General features: G+C 40.5%; 1 protein-coding gene across 10 annotated transcripts in view; it reads left to right on the plus strand.

The window, feature by feature from the left end:
- The window catches only part of LOC113547438 (R3H domain-containing protein 1), a 48,583-nt gene extending 35,494 nt beyond the window's left edge, over window positions 1-13,089 (plus strand). For 4 of the 10 annotated variants that reach the window (XM_026947773.3, XM_053229291.1, XM_026947780.3 and 1 more), the window contains 13 exons: window positions 576-836; window positions 1,367-1,518; window positions 2,205-2,288; window positions 3,532-3,747; window positions 4,414-4,531; window positions 8,101-8,255; window positions 8,449-8,585; window positions 9,048-9,151; window positions 10,321-10,520; window positions 10,991-11,129; window positions 11,235-11,344; window positions 11,430-11,514; window positions 11,972-13,089. In XM_026947773.3, the coding sequence (XP_026803574.1) occupies window positions 576-836; window positions 1,367-1,518; window positions 2,205-2,288; window positions 3,532-3,747; window positions 4,414-4,531; window positions 8,101-8,255; window positions 8,449-8,585; window positions 9,048-9,151; window positions 10,321-10,520; window positions 10,991-11,129; window positions 11,235-11,344; window positions 11,430-11,514; window positions 11,972-12,288 (2,078 nt within the window). In that variant the 3' untranslated portion in view covers window positions 12,289-13,089. The remainder of the gene's footprint in view (window positions 1-575; window positions 837-1,366; window positions 1,519-2,204; window positions 2,289-3,531; window positions 3,748-4,413; window positions 4,532-8,100; window positions 8,256-8,448; window positions 8,586-9,047; window positions 9,152-10,320; window positions 10,521-10,990; window positions 11,130-11,234; window positions 11,345-11,429; window positions 11,515-11,971) is intronic. The other 6 variants (XM_026947776.3, XM_026947775.3, XM_026947777.3 and 3 more) reach the window with 6 other exon arrangements.
- Window positions 13,090-18,572: the final 5,483 nt, after the last annotated feature.

Below are 18,572 nucleotides of genomic sequence, written 5' to 3' on the forward strand. Positions count from 1 at the left end.
GTACAGCGGTAGTTAATGGAAATAATTGGTAGCTTGACACAATGTTTTGCAGATTTCTTTATTTATTTTGAGTAATGAGCTAAAAATTCTGAAATGCAGTTGATGCTGAATCCAAAGAAGATCCCTAGAGGAAACACTAAAGATACAAGAATTAAAAATTATTACAAGGTTGGATGTAGTGAAGGGCATCCATTTAGCATCCATTGTTCAGTTTTGTTCTGTTCAGGAATAGATTGAAGTATTTTTTTTTTTTTTTTTTTTGAAAACTACCATAATTTAGGACACAAACAAGATAATGTATTATTCTTGTGCGTTTGTTGTTATGGCAACACTGCCGCATGCTGAGAAATTTGATTTGCTTCACATGTATTGTGTGGACTTTTTTTTTTGTTTAAGTTTGCCGAGTTTATCATTTTGGCTACCTTCCTTTATATAAAGGTCCGTTCATTTTCGTCATCATCCCGTATTTCCTGCTTCATCATCACACCTGTATGGTTGTGTCCATCACTAATTTTAAGGCATATTTTTTAAAAACACAAACAAAACTAGTTTTTTTCCATTACTTCTTGTCACAGGTTCTGACTCCTGTAGTAGTGTAGGTTCATCTTCCGGCTCTCTCTCTCGCCCCGCCTTGTCCTTACCCATCCAAGCTGTGCCCGCTCCGACCAGGCATGTCGGGGCTGGCACCGGAGACCCGGGCCCTCCGAACTCCGCCGCGAACCCTACCACCCGCGCTGATACTAACACTAGTGCTAACGCTAACACAAGCTACTACCTCCTTCCTCTGGAGGCCTCGGGCATCCCAGCGGGCAGCGTGCTGCTACACTCTCAAACAGGTGCGTACCACCTGCCCCCGTGCCAGCAGGAGAAGAGGAGGAAGTGGATAGAGTCTGTTAGAGAAGTACTTCATGCAGTAAAATCCACTAGCAAGTTATTATATATGAAAGCTGTAGCAACAAGAGAAACAGTGACACATAGAAGATAATGCTAATTAAGTCAGTATTAAGTGTTTGTTGAAATAAGATGCAAACAGTGTCATACGTAAAGAGTGTAAATGTCTTGGCATGTTAAAATATGGCATCACAGTAATTTGAATAATCAGGGAATTGTGTGTGAACAGGATATTCAGATACAGTTCCAATCATGTGTCCTTAATTATGTTGCTTTAAAACCGAGTAAAAAGTGGATTCAGATTTGTGGTCCTGCTTTCTTGTCTTACTGTTATCAACTAACTTTACCCTGTAACAGCTCTCACTTTACTGTTCTTACTGTTTCTGTAGACTGAACCCTAATCTAGATTTTTCATAACTGATGTGCGATACGGATTAAAGACACTAACGAGAACCCGTTCCTTACGACTTGGCAGGTCAGCCATTTGTGAACCCCGACGGCAGCGCTGTGGTCTACAACCCTACCTTGACATCGCAGCAGGGGAGGGGCCAGCAGCCCATGGCTCCGCCTCCTCCACCTCCTCCACATCTCCAGCAGCACCAGCCAACCAATCATGTTGTGACACAGGTTAGTCCGGCGTCTCACTCCACGTCACTAATAGCATCGTATACCAATGATGAGCGTCCAGCGATCGACTTTCCTACCAAATGTAGTTCCAAGTCGCGGCTCACACACTAGATCAGGCTCCGTTAGATGTCCAGGATTGATGATCCAAGGGTTCAAGCTGTCACAGCCTCACGAAGAGGGGTTTAGTGTGTTAGAGTTAATGTGTGTATGAGTCTTGTCAATCATGTTACACACTTCTGCATTATAGGAAAAGTAGGGTTACTGTTACCACCACGAAGCTGATTATGTTTAAATAACAGCACGTCCCGAAGTGTTTTATTTCACACGGGTTCTACTAGCAGCACTAGCGTTTTGCCTCCGTTATCAACCAGTCCCTGAGTTACTAGTCATGTGGTTCTCGTTATTATTCCTGCTTGCACTCTGTAGGAACACGCCTTTTTACCTGACTCTTACTACTTTTTATAAAATCATTTGTTAAATGTGTTCATTTTTGGTCACGGAATGTAAACTGTAGTCAGTTCTGCAGCCCGTCATATCTCTGCTCGTTCGTTACATCCTTTCCTGTTAAGCTGTTGTCTCTCTCTTATTCCTCCTCTCTGTTTGGTGTGAATTTGAGACAGTATTTCTTCGATGTCTTCTGCTCCATCCCTGTCTTTTTTTTTCCTCTCTCTTTTTCTCCTCTGCAGCATTGTGGTCAGTGTGTGCAGTACTCAGCGATCTCTTATCCTCCTCCGCTCCTGCCTGTTCCTCTAAACCAACACTACACTGTGGTACTGCACTCTCTCTCCTCTCTCTCTCTCTCTCTCTCTCTCTCTCTCTCTCTCTCTCTCTCTCTCTCTCTCTCTCTCTCTCTCTTTCTCTCTGTAACACACCGTGTCTTCTCATACTCCCTCATTTTCTTCATACTTCCTTCATCCTCCTCTGCTCATCTTGATATTCTACCCTGTTTGTTTGATCTTTTTAACTAGACTTATTTTTAATAGAAATTAAAATTTTTAATTCCTTCTTAGAGCCATTGTTTGTTCAGTGAATTCAATTTGTTCCATCACCATAATTCATCACCCCTTTATGAACTAGAGTAGACACACCCTTTAGTTCACATGGTTAAACTGAATAATTCCTAGTAAGGTATATAACTTGTATATGTGTAAGTGTAGTTAGCTTGTCAGCTCACTCTTCAGTATAAAAGTTAACCCTATTTATCCTAAACTCCTGAATTTTGTTTTTATATGTTTTTATATAAAGCTGGAAAGCTGGCAAATGATTAAAGTACAATAGCACAAGAGGAATAATTTAGGGCACCCTGCTGCCCCATCAAAATTTAATACGCCGCTGTCTCTCGGGGAAAAGAGTGTAGCTCTGGCCCGGACTTTGATGCCCTGACAGATTTAAATTTCCGACCTGCTTTTAGCTTCGGAGCCTTCTAGGAGAAGCCATATCAGTTTCACTTCTCAAGAGACTTTTGATTGGCGGGTCAAAGGGGAGTCTGCATATTAACAGTGTCTGCGTACTCCTTTAGCTCTAGTGGTAAAATAGTGATGAGACATTATACTGCTTTCCAGAATTATGTCACAGCAATATTACTTTCAGGTCACTTGAGGAAAAAATTGCTTACCGTTTAAAGAATCGAGAGAAAATGAGGGGGAAAATGCATTGCTACAAAGGAGCAGAGCGATTATTTCCCCGCTCAAGGAATTTAGTGCCAACCGGCAGCTGTTATTTAATCGAATCCTGTTTGAAAGTGTGAAGTTGTAAGCAGCACTCTGATGGATTTCTTTTTTTTTTTTTATGGAATTTGACTTAACTTTCTTTTCATTTGGTCACACAGGCTTTTCTAAAAACAGATTTGACTAATTCAGTTTCTTTGAACATTGAAGTAGCTGGGTAGTTAGGTGAATATTTCATTACTATAGATGGGTAACTCATGTATTAGTTATTATAATGACCCAAGGCGGTATTCTAGCTTAGGGGTGTGTGTGTGTGTGTGTGTGTGTGTGTGTGTGTGTGTTGCAGCAGGACAGTCTGGGGAACCAGTTCAGCCAGTTGAGCCTGGCACCAGGCGAAGTGCCAGACCACCAGACGGGCGTCTTTTCCCACTCCATGGTGCTCCAGAATCCGGCCCCAACCGGCTACGTGCTCCAGCCTGGTCAGCCTGTCCCCGTGCCCACGTACCCACCACCCACGCCAAGCATCCAGCAGCAGGGATACATCCAGCAGCCTGTGCAGCAGGTACACACACACACACACACACATAAATACGCACATAACCCATGACTGTGCACTTAGTGCTTCTCATCTTGCTGCTTATGTTGAGAATAAATGCATGATGGAAAAACACAATCATCCACCAGTCACGCTTCCCATTTACAGACACCAAGCCCCGCCCACGTTTTATTACTCTTGCTTTTGACACGGGAAGTCATCAGAAGTTTGAAGTACACTCTAAAATGATGCATCAGTGATGATGGCTAAATCACTTGATACCTGAATATTCATGTCGATTCATTTTCTATAACAGCAGCTCTGACAGTCGTGCCAGCTGCAAGGCGAATGTACACTGTAAGCGATAACAGGAACTAACTTGTCTTGTGGACGTTTCACAACATTAAATGTAACTCTAAATGGATAAAAAAAAAAAGTTTGCCGTGTCATTCTTGAATTAATGAAAATTGTTATGTGAGTTGCCAATTTGCTGTGGTATAAAAGGAATAAAACGTCCCAAGACACGTTTTGGTCGAAGCACATCACACCACACCACACTGCTGTTTATTATTTTCCTATAACATTCGTAGCTACGGTGGATAGCTCTGCATAGCTAAAGTGTCTCGGCCGACTCTGCATGTTCATGAGTGTGTGTGTGTGTGTGTGTGTGTGTGTGTGTGTGTGCGCGCGCAGATGTCAGCGTGTTACTGTGCTCCTGGTCAGTATCCCCACTCGAACCAGCACTACAGACCAGTCACCCCAGTACACTACAGCGGCCCGCAGAGTCAACCCGTACCACCGCAACAACCAGGTACACACACACACACACACACCCTTTTGACGACACTACACTGGGATTAATACTAATGCCAGGTTCTGTATTGGGAGAGTAGAAATCTGTGGCGTGTGCGTCTGTGTGTGGGTGTGGCACTGATTGTGAGTTGGGTGTGTGTGTGTGGCAGTTCTGGGCGGTAGGAGGCGGGGCCGTGCCACTGTCTGAGAGGCAGTACGATTCTCACAGTGAACCGGTCTCTTTTCCCACCCCTCACTCCCGACCTCTGACCTTTCACCTCTCTGCCTGTTAACCCCAACACGGTGAGGAAAACATGTGTGTATTGTGTTGTATGGCTGTGTGGCAGGAGTAACAGGAATGACAGCCACAGCGCACGTCCATTTTAATCTGTTTTGGCAACTCTGGTATTTTATTGTCAGTTACGAGTAGGGAAAAAATTACATTTCCAGATGTTGTTTTTAGTGATACTAACTGTTTATTGTTTAATTGTTTCGTAGAATAAGACTAGTTTGAGAGCAGAAGACAGCCATGCCAAGCAAACTCTCCTATTGTTCATTAACTCCTTAGATACCTGTCTGAATGTCCCTCGATTAGTGCTCACACTGCTATACATGGTTATATAACTGATCATATAAACTGAGACAATGGGACAGTGAAGAGCCGCTGTGTCATTTTTCATATATTGGTGTAAAATGAGTATCATAACATACAAACACTGCCACTACCGGTTGCACGATCACAACAAGTTTGTAGACTGTGATTTAAAATAATGAGAGCAGCATATAAAAAGTATGGTTTTGTGATTTCAGTGTAATTCAGCAGAGTTCCCGCTTCAGTCCTGCATGCGTGTGGAGGAAAAGAAATAGACTCGTAGAGTAATATTGTGCACGGGAAGGGATAAAAACACTCGGGGGCGTGCTGTCATAAGAAAATAATCAACAGCGGCGCAGTGTGGTGTGGCTGGATGCAAACTTTTACCACCCCAAAGGGGATTAATATTCCAATAACAGCACATCCTGGAGTGTTTTATTCTTCATAACACAGCCGAAGTGTTTTATGTATTTATTAAACAACAACACGGCAAAGTTGTAGCTTGTCAGATTACAAGAGACTTTTCCCCCACGTCGGGAAACTGTTATGAACTGACGTACGAAGAGAACACGGAAGACGCCTTCAATAAATTTTAAAACAGAAAACATCACCAGAGTTGTTTTTTGGTTTTTCTCTTTCACGTTTTTATTCTGTTATTATTAGTTTTAGATCACGTAGAGCATCTGCCATAAAAGTCCCTGTGAATTAGTTGTTACTATAGAAACCATAACACGTTCGAATGCATCAATGTAAATGTTACAGCAGATTAATCAACACTTTTTGATTCAGGAATTCAGCGGTGGTGTGGTATAAATATTTTTTTTTACCATATATATATATATATATATATATATATATATATATAATTTCGTAGTGCTCGTACTCATGCTCATGAATTGTGAAACCTTTACACCTTGTTCAGAATGCCACGGAAAGAATCCATTTCAGAGAGTGTGTGTGGGTGTGTGTTAGTGTGAACTCGTACATGCGTGGCTCCGAATAAAGAGGCTTTTATTCTCTTCATGTCTGCTCGGAGTGAGTAGAAAAAAAAATAGCCACCCTGCCTTTCTCTCCATCTCTCTCTCTCTCTCGCTCGCTCGTTCACTCATTCGCTCGCTCTCTCCTCCCACTCTTGAATTGATTGCTGCCGCCTGCTACAAAGGAGGTGGCCAGACATTTTTTAAAAAAAAAAAAAAAAAACCACGGCCGTACAGAGTCGGTGAAAAGAGCCGTCTGTCTGCTGTCTCTCATCTTAAACGTCCTACTCCGCCTAAGTCACACATACCCACACACAAGTACGCCTAGTTAGAGAGATGAAAAGTGAATTAAAGAGCAAGGAAGCAATGAAAAGGGACGCAGGAACAGAAGCACAGCCAATGGAAGGAGGGGAAACGTGTAGGACGATGCACAATAGAGTCTGGCGTACGAACAGATTTATCCAGACGGAGAACAAAAAGCAAAGATGAAGAGAAAGAGAGGATGCAGAAAGAGCGCAGCTAAGCACAGCCTCAGCTTCCAGGCTGACCTTCTCTGACTTTTTGTGTTCAGTGTGCACAAATCGATCGTTCATCATTGTTTAATGCGCCTCCCACACACGCCAGCATAAGCTCTTTCCTCTTACGTGTGAGAAGCTTATGACCAAAATATAGAACCAGTCATTTCCACTCCGATGTTCTTGATCATCATGAGCCAGTTTTCATTGTGTAATATTTAAACTACACATTTCTTTTTCTTTTTTTTTTTTTTTAAAGCAAATGCTATATTTTCTAATGTCTTCCAATAATGTGCGTTTGGAAAAGGTCATGCAAAAGTAATGAGTTCTCCATAGTGGGATTTATTTATTTTCATGAAAATACCACATTTATTCACTTCATTAACTGCTGTTTACCATGTCATTGTGCAAAGCCCTTTAAGCACTTAATGGGAATTTTATCACGGCCTGCAGCATAAAATTGCGCATAAATGAATAGGGACGTCGCACGTACTGTGATGTCCATAAAATCTGCTCTTCGAGTCACACTCGCTCGCTGTGCATGCGCGCTGATCTGCAAAAATATATCGCAGTACTTGAAATTGAAGAAAATGCACAATATTGATCGCAGAATTTCCTTGCGCTGAGGTTTTACTAACAAAACAATGAAGCTTTATTATAAAAAAAATGTACAAGACTTATTTTAATTTAATGTTTGCATTAAATTATGGAATCATGGTTAACAAGGGAAAGAGGTGAACTTTAAAGGATTAGTAGAAATAATTTTGAATATTTTCATTTAAATAATTGTAGTTACTTGTTTCTGCAGCTAATGATGGTTTTATAAAAGCCTCAACCCAAGCTGATCAAAACCCAAGTGAATTTAAAAAAAAAAAAAAAAAAAAGTGTTAAACGTCCATTGGATTTGATGTATTCCAGCATGATTTAATTAAAAATACTGCACGAGTTAATCAAGTATGAGGCACATTTATCATTTATCAGCACGTCTTTCAGCATTTATCATTTATACCTGAAAAATTGTCACTGGTCATGGAGAAAGGAAATAAATATTATTTGATTTAAAAAAAACAAAAAAAAAAAACATTAGAAATGTAATGGTTGTCATTTTATTGTGTCATTTTTGTTACCTACGCTTCATTTTATCTTTTAACCCAGCTTTTGAGTGCGCATCGTTCATTTTTAAGCATGGGTGTTTTCGTTTATTCCGACTCTATCAGCTATTTTATATCTTTAGGAGTTCAACCAAGCAGTGCACAGAACAGAGGCGAAGCAGTGACACGGCATATGAGCATAATAGCCCAGGCCAGACGATGTCAATTATGACTATCCGCCAATTTTATTAGAAGGAGGTTAATGCAGTTAGGGTGTTAGAGTTTGAAGAAATTGAGGTCATGACACTGGGAACAGAACGCTCAGACACATCGTCTCTGTTAATAAATATATAAAAATGGTCTCGCTGCATTCTCTTGAGTAAAGTTGTTTGTCGTCCAACCTTATCCCTCAGGTTATCAGACCGTCATGCCCAGTCAAGCCCCCAACTACCAAGGCATGATGGGAGCTCAGCAGCCTCAGAGCCAATCACTGGTCAGCAACCAGGCAGGGATAACCAATCAGATTCAGGGTGTTGTGGTGCAGTACCCGCCCATGCCGCCCTATCAGGTCAGTGCTTCGACTGTTTGTGGTTAGGGAGTAACTTTCCCTAGAAATACAGCCTCAAGCAAACCAACTTAAATAACTGCAACTGACAATGGTGGAGTAGATTATTGGTTTAAGAGAGTGTGTGTGTGTGTGTGTGTGTGTGTGTGTGTGTGTGTGTGTGTGTGTGTGTGTGTGTGTGTGTGTGTGTGTGCAGGGCTCGCCGAACGTTCCTCAGCCAGCCTATCAGCAGCAGCTTGTCCTGCAGGGACCGACCAATCAGACGCCAGTGCCCTCGGCCAGCATGCAGGTGTACTACAGCGTCCTGCCTCCAGGACAACACTCCACTGTCAGGTATCTAACACACACACACACACACACACACACACACACACACACACACACACACACACACACACCCCATTTGGTCCCCACCAAGATATAACACGCCCACACAAACTTTTAAGGCACGTGCATTAAAACACCTCATCTATGGTTTTGTGTCTTTTTAGTTAGAATTGTAGGTTATTTGGTTTACGACCAGCAGATTTATTAAATATTTCCCATCACACACACACACACACACACACACACACACACTCTCTCTTTTAGCAAAATAAAATCACCTGATACACTTATTCATATACGCACTTTGTGTAATTTAGAGATATTTATTAGTGTTTAATAGAATGCATTTATTTTATTTTACGGAACCAGTTTCTCAGACTCGGTTTCATCTTCAGTGAATGGGATACTAATCACACTAATCAATCTTTCTTTTCTTCGCTCTTTTCTTTCTCTGCGTGTGCGCGGTAGCTCCACGGTGGGCTTCCTGCCCCCTCCGGGTTCCGAGCAGATGCAGTTCCCCAGGGCTGCTTCTCCCTGTGGCTCTCAGCCAATCCCAGCGCAGCAGTGCACAGGTATTGCCGAGCTTACAGCCAATCGTATGGCAGCAAGCCACAAAACACACTGTAGGAAAGCAAAAAAATAAAAAATAATGTTTTCAGTTCTTTGAAATATGAGATGATGTGTGAAATGTTGCGAGAAACTGCAATGCGAATAGTTTTGACAGAAGAATGACTGAAAATACGCATATAAATTAGTTTCATAGTGATTAGTCTCATCAGCAAAGCAAGAGACAAAGCTTTTGTTTCATTCTAGAAAATAATAAAGTGGATATACCAAAAACGTTTTTTTTTTTTTTTTTTTTTTTTTTTTTAGATTTTCATGTAATAAATCATTTATAATTTCCTGAAAATATAAATAATATAAATAAATATATAAAACACTTATTGCAATGATCAGCCACCAGAAAAATTCACAAACATCTGTTAAATATAATTTTCTTTTATTGTATGCATTATGCGCATAACGTTAATGGAAACTTGGCTTATGAATCAAAAAAATTGCACGTTACATGTAGAACAATTTTGTGTATATAATCAGCAAAATAGTATTACTCGATGGCTGTGAATAACCATTTAGAAGTTCTCATTTTTAGTGAATATTATTATAAAAATAATATCAAAATATTGTATGAAAGGTTGAGAATTAACCTTAAGCTCCAGGTTGTCTTTTCTCCAGATAATCGTGTTCTACTATAAATATAGTAGCTCCTGCAAATGTCTCCTTAGTGGCATTTATTTATCGAGAATATCACAGTTATTCCCTGCATTACATGCTGCCTACAGTTTCATCATAAACAGCACATTAGGAAGGAATTATTAGGAGTTTTATCCCTGCTTACAGCCGTAAATCAAGAATAAACGATAATGAACAGAGGACTCGAGCATGCTATGATCTGAACACACTTCTTTGATGAGTTGTGACGAAGAAAGTAGTTTTTTAGGAGACAAGCGCAGTGGAGTGCTGTGTGTGTGTGTGTGTGTGTGTGTGTGTGTGTGTGTGTGTGTGTATGCGGATGCAGATCTTGTTGCTCCTCTTCAGAATATTCACTAAAATCAGTGTGAACGTAAGAAAATTGTTTTTGCCGTCGCAAACCTTCCAGACATGCACCTGAAATATGGGGAGTGTTTTCACGGAAATGTTTGCGATTTTTTTTTTTTTTTTTTTCCCCTCGGCTTGGCAGGTGTACCTCCGGCGCCCCCTGGTGGTAGCGGTGTGCTGATGATGCAGCTGAGCGTCCCTCCTCCTCCTCCCCCTCCTCCTCCCGCCACCCAGTGGAAACAAAACAAATACTACAGCCTGGACCAGCAGCATCAACACCACCACGGCTCCAAACCGTCTGATCTGGGCCTGGTCGACACAACGCAAGTGCGTTCACGTCAGGTGAACATCATGTATACGCTGGAACCAAATGATTCAATATTTGAGCTCTACTTGCAGCACTACGTCCTGTAAAAATGCTAATATTGTATAACCAAATATCATGGATTACTAATCCACCCCTAGCTGGAATTATTAGTGTTGAATTGAAACTTAGAAATGTAGACTCTAGATTATCTCCAGTAGAGAACGAGTGGAATAATGTAGCTAGCTGGCGCATAGCCGTTATTTCAGATAGACAAGGAGAAAACGTGCACATGTGGAATCGCACCACAGTGATCCATGCATCTTCTGGCAAAATGTGGAAAACGCAACCGCCATTTTATCAGATTGGGTCTGCTGACAACACTTTCTATCATCTGACCAAAACAGATGCCAGTCATATTTAACGACACTGCACACATCTTCCTCTCCTCTCTCTCTCTCTCTCTCTCTCTCTCTCTCTCTCTCTCTCTCTCTCTCTCTCTCTCTAGAACAGTCCTCAGCTGACCAGCCCCGCCCCTTCCCCCGCCCACTCACCTGGTCCACCCCATTTGGCCAGTCTAAAGGGAATCCGTCCTGGCCTTGCCCCTCTTCCAATCATGCCTCAGTTTTCTCGACCCTTCCTTCAAGGTGAGTGCTTGATGCAGGTGTCACGCTGTGCACTTATTGCTCGTATTGCTCATTACCTTCTATTTAATGACTGTCCACTTCCTGTGGTGCTCTGTGTATCTGCAGGTGATGGCAGGTATCCTTTGCTTGGACAGCCTCTACAGTACAACCATCCTATCAGACCTCCTCTAATGCACGGCTCTCCTCTGGTCAACCACCACTACCATCACCATCAGGTTACACACACACACATTTATTTCACATATATTTCTCCCCAATGACACAGATACACAGTTTCGCTGATGCCTCCTGTTTTTCCAGGGTCCTATGGGAATCCGTCATGGGGGACGTGGCCGAAGACCAACAAAGAAATCACTGTCCACCGATAGTAGCACAGGGGAGATAGGTAACATCCAGATTACACGTATATACACACATGTAGATGCAGTTTCTCAGCCCCTCTTTATCCCGTCTGTCAATGGAAAAAGCATCACCGTACCTGAAACATTCTCAGGACAGCGCATGGTAGTGGCATCTTGGCTCTGGTATGAGTGTATCATACACAGCCATGTTGTTGGGCCTATTTTGTTCACACACTGCTCACCGTGATAACACCATCTCCACAGTGAAGCATGGTGGTGGTAGCATCATGTTCAGCATTATCCTTGGCCTTTTGGTCGCTTCCCTCTGTTATAATTTTGTAAACTGTATTGACCCTCCACCACCACTTTAATATTATGGGCTGTTGTACCACTACGAATTGTGGAAAAGTTAAACGCAAGCCACATTTTCCACATATAATGCGTGTAGTTGTTTATTAATTAACTAATTAGCTCAGCAGTGTTAATGATCTGTCCTCACAGCAACCGGTCGTGTCCTGGAGGTGACGGACCTGCCAGCAGGCATCAGCCGCGCCGAGGCCGACTCTCTGCTGGCAGAGCTGGGCAAAGCAGGCGCTCTCATCAAATGGCTGCCGGAGCAGTCCCAGCATCCCCAGCGCTCAGAGAGCAGTACGGTGACCTCCGACCCCTCCACCGTGACCCCACGCGACCTCGCCTCTACCTACACCATCCTGGCCACCTTCCCATCAAAGCAAGCGGCGCAGAGCGCGCTGCTCAAACTCAACACCTCCATCGGCACGTTTAGACTCAAGGCCATCCAGAGGGCTGGCTCTCAGTGAGGCCACGCCTCCTCATCCTCAACCCCATCACCACCATTTCCTGCCTCACTACTTCCTGTTTCTGTTGCGTTTTCATGTTTTTGTTTGCATCACTGTGGAGAACTGGGTTTGATAGTTGTCTGGGGCTTTTTTTTTTTTTTTTCACTTGGGTTTGTTTAATACAGGGGGGAAAAGAAAAGAATCTGAACCGTAACTGTTGACTCGAGATTATTTAATCGAACCAAAAAAGAAAAAAGAAAAAAAAAAAAAAAAAAGACACGTTTTGCAATTTTTCTAAAGACTCCAAGATGCTTTACCACAAAGACAGCATGGTTGATTTTGTACTGCAGAATGGAAGCTTGGACCACGTGCACTTGCTCTTTTGTCTTGTTTGTGACTCCTTTTTTTTTTTTTTTTAAAGGGGGGGAGAAAAAACACAAAGTCTGCTCAATCTGGTACGTCGATGAGACCACAAACAAGAGAAAGCTTCAACTTCTTGTGCCTTCAACCACAACTGCACTGTTGAGCTGTCGGAGAAAGATCCTGTTGAATAATTGATTAAGAGAATAATTCGTCCTCCTCTGCTCTTTCTCTGAATGTCATCTGTTTCAGGCACCAATGGGAGCTCTGATAGCTGATCAGACTGGCTCTGGGTTTTAATTTTATTTATAAGCGGCCATTTTAAAAAAAAAAAAAAAAAATCACTCCAGCTCCAATCTACCCCCCCCCCCCCACCCCCCTCTTTTTGCAGAAATGTGTGCATTTTTTTGAAAGGCTTTATGTTTTTATTTCAGTTTGAAACCAATAAATGTTTACACCAAACCGTGCAAATTCTTTACAAGTGAAATGGCGCCATCTAATGTCTCCGTCTTCAGTCTGGAGTGTTAAAGTAGATAAGTGGGTTTTCTGATCTTGACTACTGAATCAGGAAGGGAAAACAAATGCACTGCATTGTGGCCTTGAACAGAAAATTAATATAATTAAAAAAATAATAAGGCCACAACTGCAGTCAGATTCACATAGTATCATCCTAAAGAGTATGTCCAGTATGTACACCAGTATTACTATCAAAGTACTGTTATACATATAACATGCTATTCAGTTCACTAGGACAGTAGTTGTATCCTTTATTAATGTAAAGTACTGATGATTTATATGTTTTGATCTTCTATGTTCTTTTTTTCAGACTCAGCTGTCCAACGTCTAGACAAGTAACAATTCAATATTTAAACATTTTCCAAAATCTGTTGTATTTCTTAGGACTATCTATGTGAATTCAGTTATTTATTACAACTGAGATTATTTCAGTGACCTCCTTCACACTGCTGCTTCTTCTGATCCTCTGACTTCAAGTCAAGTCCATTGCAGAGGTAGGTTTAAATTTAGGCTCTGAGATTTATTAAATAAATCCGTTATTCTTTTAGGTAACGGAATTATGTAACGAAGGATTTATCTGCTCGGGTTAAGTTAAAGGCGTGCCTTTGCTTCAGAAGCAGAGGCTTAAAATAAAAGGAGACGCCCTTCCAAGTGAAACTGCGTCTATTGAGAGAGAGAGAGAGAGAGAGATTAACTTTCCACTCATGATTAAAGCATGTGATTTTTGGGGCAATTCCCCACTTCATGGCTCAGTAACATTCAAATGCAATCACACCTGGCCTTCAACTTCCACTTTTTCCAGAACATTAAGTAGCATGTGATATAGGTTTTAAAAAAATAAATAAAAGTACACAGCTTCGTATGGATTTTGAATACGATAAAATAGACTTGGCGTCGTTAAAGCTATACCTAAAATACTATGATGAATGATGTCTGTCCCTTGAGCTAAAACAGGAGATGATATGAACCAACCCCAGAGCCCAGGTAATGCTGAACGATCAGTGATGAAAGATATACGTTCATCATGCCTGCTCATATGGTGTAAGCAGAGTTGTTGTTTTTTTCTTTTCACCTGATAAGTAAGGTATGAGAGAGGAATAAAACATTGTTATAGGAAAATAATCAACGACGGGGTGGTGTGATACAGTCTGTTGTGAAATAGTTACTGTTTCCACACACAGAGTTGTGTATTTTCCTATAACAGAACACCTTGAAATGTTTTATTCCTCTTATACCACAATAATTACATTTTTTTTTCATTTATTAAAGAATGATGCGTCATACTTTTTTAGCTGTTTATAGTTACGTTTAATATTGTGGAGTGACCATGCGACAAGTTAGATCTTATCAATTACATTATAGCAGCTATTTTTATAGCTTTTTTATATTTTTATATCTTTTTTAATATGTTCACACTCTTTCTTTCTCTCTCTCTGTCTCTTTTTCCTTTATCGAAGTTAATAAGACATAAAAGCTCAGCTTGTCACGTTAACGAGAAACCAGAGAGCACAAACCAGAGAGCACAAACCCGAAGCCCCGAATAAAACGTCGAGCTCTATCACTGGAGACTCCTTCCATAATCGGCAAATAAACGTCTCCTTACAGAAAACCTGATCACACCATTTGTAGCCTGTATACGCGGAGCGTCCACCGTCCAAGTCCCTCTGAATGAGCTGTTGCTGTTGAAACGATAGCGGATCACGACTAGCGCGTTAATATAATCCTGTGATTTGTCATGGAGCCGGAACTACTGTCAGAGCTGCTGTTAGAGAAAATTAATCAACACCTTCCCACCAATCAGCATCGAGAACTCGACTGCACTTTGCTGTAAGTGAAGCTAACACATTGTGATATGGCTGAGTGTTTTCTGCTTTAATAGGAACAACCAAGTTAGTGTGGAATATGAAGAGTGGGGTTTAGTGAACAATAATGACGCCTAGCTTCAGAGGGTGTTTTGGAACACGCCAACATAACTACGGTTTGTGGGAAGGAGTAAATGGTGGAGATGGAGGTCTTGAGACCCAATAAAAAGCCACATTTTTTTGGTTAATATAACTGTGTGTGTGTTTTTTATATATATATATATATACACAGTCACGTCTGGAAGTATTTGGACAGTGACAGAGTTTTTGTAATTTTGCCTTTATACAGCACCGCAATGGATTTGAAATAAAACAATCAAGATGTGATCAAAGTGTAGCCTTTCAGCTTTATTTTAAGAGGTTCCACAAAAATATGGTATTTACCATTTAGGAATTACAGCCATTTTCAACAAAGTGCCTCCATTTTCAGGGGCACAAAGATATTTGGACAATTGACTGACAATTTCAATGACTAATTTGTTAATATTATGGGAAATACAACTAACTAAGATCACTAGAATATATCTCGAAACAAAAAAATAGCTGAGAGAGCTGTTTCTCTCTTTCTCTCTCTCTCTCTCTACAGGTTTGGTGTAGGGACAAATCTGAGGACTGGACAGAAATAAGCATGTCACATGTTCACTCAAATGCACAAATTTAGCAGATTCTGAAGAGAGGAACTGTGCGTTACTAAGTTTTCTTTTCTCTGTATAGAAACTTTCATTTTGCATGCATTCTCACTGTCACTGTAGCTACAATCCATTGGAAACATAATGAGGTTTTAATGGGGACTTAAAAATTTTAAAGTGTTTCTAGGATATATAAAGCTGTTCCTTGGTTTGCTTCAGAGGAAAAGTCTCTGTCATTAAGAGGAGGTTTTTGACTGCAGTATGAATGATGGACTAATCATTCAAAAAATATATATATAAATATTTATTATAATATACTAATGCATTTCTTTATAAATCCACCAGAGGGCGCTGTAAGGCCAGAGCTTATACTAACACAATCTACTGTTACGCATTTACTGTATGTATATATGAAGCAGGTTTGTTTAACCCTCGTTTGTTGTGTGTGTGTTATTTTAGGACATTTTAGTATTAGAGTATTAAGTGTCTAACAAAAACTTTTCACCATCGTAGGTTGCAGCTGGTGGCTACTCAATCGAGGAAGCTTTGTAAAAAGACACTTAAACACCTTCTACATGTATCAAGTGCAGCAAGTGCATCTGTAACGCACACACTGTAAGATTTTCTTCATCATGTGCTGTGGAGACAGACATGCGCATTCAAATGCTGTTTGTTTTTCCAGTTTATTATAAAAAGTTCATTATTCTAGTTCATCTACTATACACATGAATGCACACACACACTTCTGTTTTATCCGATGATATTTCAGAAGGATCTGATTTATTTTTGTGTAAGCATAAAAAAAAATGCAGATGTGATTTTGTGTGTTTTCTGTTTGTTACTTAGAGCTGGCATTTACTACTTTAGCCAATACTACTTTAAATATAACAAGATAGAGATAGGTTTTATAAGAAAAACATGAGTCGTTGCTTATATCACACAAAAACAGATGGCATTTTAATTGTTAAAAGTGATCGAGCAGAGGTAAATATCAAATATTAAACAGATTATGAACACTGTTACACATATACTACTGGAATTATGGATTTTTTTTCACGTCTGCGGTGTATTAAACCCCAGTTATGTCCTGGGTCAGTTTCACCCGGCGAAGACCCCCAGTGGGAGCAAAAAAAATTGAGGGCCGCTTCAGGGTTAATTAGATTAAAATGTCAGTTCTTGTCACCTAGGTCTCCATGAATGTCACAGGAAACACTAAATTAATTAATAACATGGGGAAAAAAACGATAATTCTTGATCTTTTGTCTGTGTGTGTGAGAGAACTGAAGAGTAGGTAGTTATTGGCTGGTTGTCTTTTGACACGAATCATTTCTATTTGCTATTATGTTTTTTTTTTTAATTTTATTTTTTTTTATTTTGTTCAGCCTCTCAGGTTATTAGACTTATTTAAAGCACATTTCAAGCCTATTGTAGTTGTATAAGTGTATTATCAAGCGTTCACAATGTTTTACATGTGGAGTAATCAAATCAATGGTGATCATGGTACCAGAAGAATACCTGTAACCTGATGAGAATTTGAGGGAAAAAATGTGTCATTTCCAAAGTTTGAAAATCAGAAAGTGTTTTATGTATAGTTAACAGTGTTAAGCATGTCCATCAGGGTGATGAGAGTTGATGAGAGAACTGGATGAGCTTCCTCTTAGCTTCCCTGCTTTTACGAGGAAGAGAACATGCCTGAACATGCCCGGGCATGCCCAATCTGTTTTAAGTATGTTCTTACTAAAATAAGAATAATCTTTTATACAGAAAACATACTGTATGTCATCTGAAAGACTCAGTCGAGAGTTTGTTTAGAACAACTAGAACCTACATCTGTTGCTCTGCACAATTGAACGCTCTCTACTCTGTCTTCAGTGGAAAGGGACCACCACAGGACCACCGCTGAGCAGATGGTGAATGATTCCCAGCACAACAGAGGCAATGATGGGTATGGCGGTGACGTCTTAGGCTGTTTTCATGTACGCAGTGTTTAGTCCGTTTGAATCGAACCCTGGTGTGTTTCCCTGTCAGTGTGGTTCATTTAGGCAGGTGAGAGCACAGCAATCCCACTCGCAATCACAGATCATGACGACCAGTCTGCGAGCGTCTGAGCGTCTGAAGACTTTTCCTCCAAGCAAATTCTAGCACCTTTTCATTGCAGCAAGAAAGCGGTTCATCTTAGAATCAGCCCAACTGTGAACCAACCATGAAACCAGGAAGAAAATTAACTATTTAAAAAGCCATGTATGCCACCTGTCAGTACACACTATATGACTTGCAGCCACAACCTACACAAAGCATTGTGTGGAAACCCAACTGTATGTACAGTGTGTCTGTTGTGTTACGCTTCACTGGGAAATTGTGCAGCAGAGCAGAAGGCTATGCAGCTTAAGTCCGAGTTCAATAAATAGATCTGTCTTCGATTCTCTGCTAGTTTTGACACATAATTTGTCTATGTGTTTAGCACAAAAAAAACATGGTCCATGCCATTGCAGTATCTTATATCTCGCTTTTGTAGTTAGAATTTCAATTCAGTGCTAGGTTGTTAAAAAAAAAATCACTTCTTAATCAGACATGACGTTTATTATTCATTATTTTGTCTTTCATTAATTTATAATACATGCCAATCTAATCTTACGGTGCGCTTGTATATCGATTGCTATAGCTAGAGTTTTAAAAACTTTTCAAAATCCACGTGTCCCTTTTTAATGGGCATCGGATTATCAAGGTTGAAAGTATTTTTACCTGCTGCATCTAGTTCTCTGACTTATTTAACAATTTTTTACGAAACATGACCTTTACAGCACCTGCAACTATTTTCAATGTTAATACAAATCCTTGAATTCGATATCGATACCAAAAACAATCCATTTTTTTCTGATACCTTTGTGAGAAATAAGGAAAGTACACATTATTGTCATCGTTGCTGACTTTGACCATG

The sequence above is a fragment of the Pangasianodon hypophthalmus genome, chromosome 25 (genome assembly GCF_027358585.1).
Source record: "Pangasianodon hypophthalmus isolate fPanHyp1 chromosome 25, fPanHyp1.pri, whole genome shotgun sequence".
NCBI classification, from domain to species: domain Eukaryota; kingdom Metazoa; phylum Chordata; class Actinopteri; order Siluriformes; family Pangasiidae; genus Pangasianodon; species Pangasianodon hypophthalmus.